Source organism: Grammomys surdaster, unplaced genomic scaffold (genome assembly GCF_004785775.1).
Source record: "Grammomys surdaster isolate TR1022 unplaced genomic scaffold, NIH_TR_1.0 224, whole genome shotgun sequence".
Taxonomy (NCBI): domain Eukaryota; kingdom Metazoa; phylum Chordata; class Mammalia; order Rodentia; family Muridae; genus Grammomys; species Grammomys surdaster.
This window is the reverse complement of record NW_021604669.1, coordinates 7558354-7566814: the sequence shown is the minus strand read 5'-3', so window position 1 is coordinate 7566814 and position 8461 is coordinate 7558354. Positions and strand designations below refer to the sequence as shown.

General features: G+C 49.9%; 1 protein-coding gene across 1 annotated transcript in view; it reads left to right on the top strand.

The window, feature by feature from the left end:
• The first annotated feature begins 1212 nt into the window (after positions 1-1212).
• Ccn4 (cellular communication network factor 4) overlaps positions 1213-8461 on the top strand; it is a 29422-nt gene continuing 22173 nt past the window's right edge. The window contains exon 1 of the mRNA XM_028773295.1: positions 1213-1437. Within this exon, the coding sequence (XP_028629128.1) occupies positions 1369-1437 (69 nt within the window). The 5' untranslated portion in view covers positions 1213-1368. The remainder of the gene's footprint in view (positions 1438-8461) is intronic.

The following is an 8461-nucleotide window of genomic DNA, read 5'->3' as shown; positions in this document are numbered from 1 at the left end:
GCCAGAGAGATGAATAGAGCCCCCCACCCCCTCTGTTTAAGAAATGAGGTCCCTTTTAGACTTCCTCTAGAACTGGCTCAGAGGCCCAATCTGAGTGAATGACTAAATCAGTCATCAGAGTCACCCCTTTTTGCAGGTCATACTTTTGGGAATCACAAATGATTTCTGTGGGTACAGCCACTGCAGCTTGAAACAGACAGCATCCCTAAACAGGAAGTAGCACTGAGCTACCAGGAAACAGGAATGGAACACGCTTTATGCACAGGATGGAGCCTTCATACTTGGTAGGAGATAGGTGGCTGTGAGCATGTGCCATGAAGTCTGGACAGGGGAATGATGTACAAGAGGGAAAAAGGAACCTGGGGCAGGCACTGGCTGGCAGTACCCAGGAGATGACCTGAATTGTACATATAGTGCCAGGCTGAGGACCACTCAGGTCTTTCTGAGATGCAGAAACAGGAGAGGGAGGGCAGAAAGGAATCAGGGACCAGAGGCTGAACAGTACCCATGGGGAGATGCTGAGGCTATTCGAGGTGGATCTGGATCCTTAAAAGATTCTCCATCTCTTTGTTAGGCAAACTTGAGATTTCTTTGACAAGGGTCTGGAAAGAACCAAGGCTAGGAGCCCTGTCGCACCAAGAATAAGAAATATTAAAAGACACTGAAGACAGGCTAATGGACTGAGGATCTCTGGCAGAGGAGCCAGCTGGGCGAGGAACTGCCACCAGCATCCATAGCCTTGAGGAGCAGGGCAGACCCTGCTGATAGCTCACACCTCCAGGCCTGTCAGTGATAAATTCTTGTCATTTCTCGGTGGAGTAAGAACTTTTTTGCTTGCCTCTGAGTCAGTGGTGGGAAAGACAGTGACGAAAGGCTAGCACACGGGAAGAGCTAAGTCCTCCCCACCCCCACCCATCCCCAGAGCCCTTGCAAAGCCCTCACAGTGTCTCCATCATCACTACTTCCAGCCTGCACCCTTCTGTTTCCTCCCTCCTGCCCTGAGAGCCTGAGTCCTCCTGGAACACGGAGGATGCTGAGTGAGAATTCATTCACCTCCCATGTGGAGTAGGTCCTGGGACTTTCCCTTTAAGAGCTGTCAGAGCGGGGAGGCTGGCCAAGCTGGGCTGGAGGTGGGGACAGAGGAAAGAAAAAGAAAGAGGGAGAGAGAAGCAGAAAAAGTTTTTTTAGAGGAAAATGCAGGGCTAGTCTGTTGGCCTGACGTCAGATGTCGCTTTGACAAACCCCCCCGGGGGCTCAGGAAGGCTCTCTGCTGCTCTGATGGGCCAGCCCAGTCCTGGCCCAGCTCCCTGGAGAGGCATCCGCATCCTCTGGGCTGAGCCGTAGCTCCTGTGACGCTGACTTCCAGGCATGAGGTGGCTCCTGCCCTGGACGCTGGCAGCCGTGGCGGTCCTGATGGTGGGCAACATCCTGGCCACGGTGAGTCCTGCCTAGAAGGGATCATTGAGGGGACCTAGTCACTTTCTGCCTGGTTCTGAGCCTGAGGGGCTGGGGGATCAAGACAGGATAGGTTGGGATAATGAATAGAGAGAGAAGAGGGCTGCTTGGGTTGGAAGAAGGTGGTGGGGTGGGGCAGAAGGGGCATCCCTCAAGAGAGCCACCCTGTTTCCTCGATTCACAGACAATAACACTCAACAAAATAAGGGCCTGGGGATCTGCACCCCGGCCTTGTTTTCTTGAGTGGGTCACTCAATCATTCAGAGCAGTATAAAATGGGGGGGGGGGTTGCTAGGAGCATCCAGAGCCTGTGAGTTTGAAAACCCCAGGACCCTGAGCATCAGAACTCCCCCAAAGAGAGGCACTGGGAAACCCCAGGAAAAGATGTGAAGGAAAATGCCAGTTTTCAGCAAATCTTCACCATGCAAGCAGGGTTTGGGTTTACCACCATGAGTTCCTTGTGGCCCTCATGGTTTATTTGTTCCTGTCCTGTCATTTCCAGAGGCATCTGGGTCTTGGAAGGAAGGACATCAGTTTGCACCCTCCAGAGGCAGGGAAAGAGACACGTGGCAATGCAGGGAAGCCTGCTGGAGCAGAGCTGGAGGTGGCTGGGCCAGAGGGCAAGCAGCTAGGGGCAGTGAGTGATGTGGGCCACTGAACAGAGGGGAGGCAGCTTCGGGCAGCAGAGTGAGCTACTGGGCAGCTGCTGAGTCTGAGCTCTCACATGAGGACCAAAGACAGTGGGAGTCGCAAGGCTACTGACACTGGGGTATACCAAGGACTTCTTTAGGGAGTGCTAACATGCATATTCCAGGAGACTCGGAGTCAGGGTACAGCTACCTGCCTGTCGGCACGAAAGCTTGGTCCATTTCCACTGGAGCTCAGAACTAGACATGGCCGGGACTGGGTAACAGGCACCTTGAGGGGTTACATGCAGAGAGTGAGCTTGTCCAGTTTGTACCCAAGTCCTCCGGCTCTTGCATGATGCTTGTTCATAATAGCATCGGACCGTACCACAAGTAAAAAATACCAGCTCTATTCACAAAGGATGGCCAGAAGCAGAGGACCTGCCCAGGGTCGGGATGAGCAAGTGGCCAGGGTCACACTGGCATCTCTGGTGGCACATCCTCACCACTCATCCCTCCCAACATACCCTAAGCTTAAAGTCCAGGAAGGAAACAAGTAGGCCTGCCTCTGCCTCGGGACGGGTTGTGACTGGGCACAAGCCTGCAGGTGGCTGGGCTTGGGAGGCCAAGGTGTGGATGGAGAATTGGTGACAGGAAAGCCACCATCAGAGTGAGGGCTTAAGAGGGGAAGTTCATGGTGAGTCTTGCACTGGAGCCTGCTCTCCTGCCACCAGAGCAGCCAGGACTGGGGGATGGTGGGGGACAGAGTGACGGCTTTCCAGGGGATATTAATAAGGAGACCCCAAGTCCAGAGGGGTCTGGCATCAGCAGCAGCAAGGAGTGCTTCCAGGAAAATCTCCCAGACTGTCCACCCCATTCTCTTAGGAGTCTCCCGGCCTCTTGTTTTCCAGGGTGTCCTTGAACCCCTGTCCACTGACACACTATCCTTGATGGTACAGAGCTGGGCTGTGCCCAGAAGTCAGTGCCTGGCTCTGTGACCAAATTCCACACACGGCATCCTCCAGGACTAATAAAGACAGGGAGTTCAAGTCCAGCAAGGGGGAGGGGGGCCCCATGGAAAGAGTGACGTACATTGACCATATGGAAAGAAAAGAATGTGGGAAAGAGAGCATTGCCAAGAAGTCTTTGAGGAAGTGGGCTGGGAGGGAGACACTGTCTGGTGTGATGTAGCTAAATGGACTGTTGGCAAGAGCAGGAGGCCAGTTGGGGAGGGGGCCGTACAAAGTGGGGGAGGGAGGCAGATTCTGGGCTCAGACGCAAAGCCTGGTGCCTATGGCGGTGTTCCGGCTGACACTCTGTGTGAAGAACAGTTTGTTTTATCTTTATCTTTTCTTTTTCTTAGACAAAGTGGTGAGGGCCCACCTGCTAAGACAAAGGGGAGAGTGTGTGAGCCTTCCCAAGGACAGCGTATGTGGTAGCACCCACCCATGTGTCATGCCTGTGCAGTGATAGAAGCCTTGCCTGAGTATCATCAACATTCACTGATACTCAGAGAAGTTAGGCAAATTACCCGAGGCCACACAGCTAACAGTCCATGGAAATGACATTTGAACTTCGGTAACAGCCTTCTGCTGCTCTGAGTCCTTGTATAGAAACAGATACATGTAGCCTAGATCCTAGCAACACTTGCAGGCTGGAGACATCCACCCACATGATGAAACAAAAGATAAAAGAGGGACCAAGCAATATCTTCCATGATAAACAGGCTGGGTCTACCACTGGCTGAATCTTCTCTCCCTATCCATGTGTGTGGGGGCTGTTCAGACAGTTGTATGTGTGTGAGGGAGTGGAGAGAGAGCTGGGGGCAGAGAAATTCATTGTTTGGATAGGGAATGACAACTCATTTTCTATTCCAAGAACCCCTTACAGAATACAGGGCCTGGGTATGTGATGAAATCCTCCCTCTAATTGAAAAAGCAAGCATGACAGACAATCTCTACATACCTAGGCATTGCACAGCTGTGAGTCAGCAGCTCTGCCCACCCCACCGCCAGATCAGAGTCTGCAGTGACTTAAGCCTCTTCCTGGCTTGGCCCCACCAGGATCCTCCAGGAAAGCTGCTGAAAGTCAGTCTGCCCCACTAGGCATGGTATTTGTCCAGGGTTGGCAATAGGAGGGCTGCCCCATCCTATTCTTGAAAGACATGAGCTCCACCTGTGGGCAGACCTCTGGTCCTTTGGCAAACTCATACACCAAATGCCATAGGGGCTACTGAAAGTTCTGTATATGAAAACTGAACGGGGAACTGCCACATAGTGCGGAAATCAACTTTCAAGCCTGTTGTAGTGTCCCACCCCGTCTCCCAGGGACTTCAAGACTATGTCCAAAGTGTGACTCCACTAAGAACAGAGAAGGAGCTAAAGTCGCAGCCAGACTACCATAGCCGTAGAAGCCACTTAGGGTTGGGGGTATGGGGAGAAGGTGACTGTAAGGTCTCAGCATTAGGCTTTGGTATATGAGTTCTTATTGTCAGCAAACTACAGATGCCTCGCTCAGCAGCCGCAGGAGGATAAGAGCCCCACTCGGTTATAGCACATAGCTTTAGCCTGTTGACCAACACGTTGGAATACTGTCCACTGAGAAGATAAGAGTGTGCTGCAGTCCAGATGCTCACTGCCCATTGCAGCTTCTTCCACCATGGGCCACTGGGCCTCTGGGCTGCAGCCAACCCCTCAGCCATGCTGAGTAGGGCCTTGGATTGCAGACCTCAGTGGAGAGAGTCGACAACAGACTCTTTAATTCCTACTCTGGCTCCTGCTGACAGGATATGCTTAGACTGTTTTGGGTTCAGCAAAACATATGATTGAAGTCAATTTCACCTGCTTCTGATTCCTTTTGATATAGCTACTAGAAAATTCTATTTGTGGCTGGCAAATGGACACTAGGGTATTGGATTCAGTGAGAGGGCCAGGCTTAAAAAGCAAATATCTTAGGGGAAAAATGCCCCTGATGCGCCATTTAAAAGGACAAGTGTCCCTTTAAATGTTCACATTAGATTCTGGGGATGGGGAGAGGATGGAGGGGCAGGGTAGAGAGAACACATGAGGCCTGCAGAAGCAATCCCATTATCCATCCCAGGAGCTCCGCTGGATCCAAGGCAAGTGGAAGACCAGGATTCAGGCAGGCCTCCAACCCAGGAGTACAGGCATTAGGGAAACTGGACTCAGGATCATGTGTGTGCAGAGCAGGGCATGGAAGCGTTTGTTCTCCTATGTTCAGTGCAGGGTATCTTCTAAATCTTGTTAGCTAAATCTCCAGCCTTGAAAGGGAGGTCAGTGAGCATCCTAGGAAACTGTGGAAGAGAACGGAAGATGGATGAGGTGATGCTGCTACTGCTAAGGGAGATGGTGATGGTGCTGCTGCCGCCATGATAGTGGAAATGAAAGAATGGTGACAATAGAAATGGTGATGATAATGGCATTTGTGATGATGGCGAGGTAATGACACACATGGTGGTGACAATAGAAATAGCGGAGGTGATGGTGATGATGATGGTGATTATGGTGTTGATGGTAACTATGGTGATGATGATACCAGAGATGGTGGTGATAATGGTGATGGTGACAGCAATACTGAGGATGCCTGTAGGGTTGTGTGTAGCTGAATAACCTGAGTCAGGTAGCCCCCAGAATCTGCCCCCTCCCCGTTTTGACTGTAGGTCTCCCAAATCATCTGATTGCTTGTTCTATTGGAAATCTGGGGTGCCCGCATGGGGTCTGCACTGGATGGTAGAGAAAAAAGGCACCTGCCTGAGAGATGGTTTCCGAACAACTAAAGGTTGCTTTGGATTTTTAAAACATGGACAGAATAAAGTATTCTCTGCTCTAGTACTGACATCCTGATTCTTCAGCTTCCTCTTCCCCTCCCCCTCCTCTTCTCTGCCTTCTTCCCCACTTCCTCCTCTTCCTTCTACTTCTTCCACTGAAAGGAAAAGAAGGCTAGAAGGAGGGGGGAGGCAGAAGAGGGAGAAACTGGACCTCTGAAAGCGTATAATGAACATTCCAGGGATGTGATTTGATCTTGGCCCGCCCACCAGACTGAGATCTGGAGGCAAGTCCAGGCGAAATTTCCACTGTTGCAGATCTGCTGGGGGCAGGGGATAGGCAGGGCAGAGTCCAGACTCTGAGAGCTCCTCCAGGGACCCTGCCTCAAGTCTATGAATGAAGAGAAGGAAAGAGGGTTGGGAACCTCCTCAGGACTAGAGATGTCTGAGGAAACTGGCAGGATAAAGAAATACTTAGAAAAAAACTAAATTTCAACCCTGTTTTTAAGTAAAAGGATAGACTGCCTGAATTGCTGGCTGCTCTGCCATCCCAGCCTCATCTGCTCCATGGGTCACCTCCAAGAAGTCTTCCTCACATCCCCAAAGTAGGGCTACAGATGTCTACATAGATCTTACCCTTGACAGGTGGAAGGAATCACACCACTCAACTGAAGCTACACTGGCCTCACTCCATGGAAGGCCATCCTTTGCGCATGTTCTGTATTCCTACAAAACGTAACATCTCTCAACTCTCAAACCACATGGGCTGCTCAACCCCAGCCCTTTGTACATGCTGTGTCCTCCACCAATCTGGCTCATGCTAGGTTCTTTCCTGATCTGGCATGTCCCCTATTGGTCTGTCAACCGCTGTGCTAGAATACTAGGTGCTCAGGACAGGCATTGCAGTGACTCCTAAAGCTAGGTCAGGGCTGATGTCAGCTAGTTAGATTGTATGTGGGAATGATGAACAGGAAGGAGTGACCAATGATCTTTCTAAAATGGAGCTGCCTGAAGGAGAGGGCCAGAGAACATTGGAAAAGGACCCGATGCAGTTGCTATGTAGCCTAGGCAACAAGCCATGATTCCCAGATTTGGTACCAAATCAAGAGTCAGGATCTCAGCTTTTCCAGCCCCTGTGCTGGTCTCAGCCTCAGTGTTCCTAACTGGAAAGTAGATATGATGGTCCACTCTGCCTGATACCAGGTAGAACTGGACAGAATTCAGGAGAAGGTGAGGCTAAGCAACCCAGGGATAAGAGTCAGCCCAATCCACAGGCCAGGCAATGGCTTATTACCCACGATGGATGGAGAAGCCGTTTTCACAGAGCCTTGTGTTAATACAAGCTGTGCTGGGTATGAGTGAGACTGGAGTGCAGGTTTCTTGTAGGTTGGAGGAGGATTCCTTTGCTTGTGGGGTGAGGATGATTTAGGAGCTGTAGTCATCAAGTTTTTCAATTCCTGCCTTTCTCATTGAAATCTACATCCATGTACATGTGCTAGACACACACACACACATACACACACACACGCCTTTTAGAGATAGAGGAGGATGAGTAACAGTTCAAACACCTCAGAGTCTCAATTCCTCTATTTGTGATCACCTCCCAAGGTGCTTCTACCATTACCATCACCATGGCTTGACTGCTTCAGGAAAAGGACCTTGTCTTCTCCATGGACCATGGCCCCTGCCTGGCATCACCACATCCTTAAACCCAAGTCTATCTTTTCTCACCAGTGGCTGCCTGAATCTCAACCCTCCTCAGCTGGGGCTATCTCTAGCTTAGACACCCTCCAAGAATTGAATAATTGATTGGTCAATTATTCTCCTCATATTAGATGCAGTGGAAATGCCTTCTCTTCCTAGAAACATTTTATGCTCCCTTACCTCTCTCTCTCCTTTCACTTTACCCCCTCCCTCCCTCTCCTACCAAATGAGGAATCCTATCTGAGTATGAGCTGAAGGAGCAACACCTAAGAGTTGAGATTCAGCTCCATACTAGAGGCCTCGAGCAGATCTGACTTCCTATAGTTCATTTTACTCGCTACACAAGAGAGAACTTGCCATTCTGCCTGCTCTCTGGGGTTATCACCAAGATAGAATCATCTGTTGAAAAAACACCAGATTTTAAACAGGGCATGGAGGACACAAGCTTGTAATACTAGCACTTGGGAAGCAGAGTCCTGAGGATCAAGTACTTAATATCATCCTTGGCTACATAGTGAGTTTGAGGCTAGCCTGGGCTACATTGACACCCTGTCTTAGAAAAGCCAAAATATTATATAAATACATAAAATAAATAAATTATAGACAATATTGATTCAAAGAAGCCATTAGAACTGCTCTTCTAGGTGGCCAATGCCATTTGAGCATGCTCTGAGGATTCATATGAAGAAATGAAAAAACAATAACTCATTGTGTTGCCATGAAAACTGTATGCAGGTTTCATTTTTCTAAAACTCTCTTCCACTTCATAGGCACATCAAGAATCTCAGGGAAAACACTGGAAGACTATGACTTCCTACATTTCTGGAATGATCAAGTACGCACTGGTGTGTGTGTGTGTGTGTGTGTGTGTGTGTGTGTGTGTGTGTGTGTG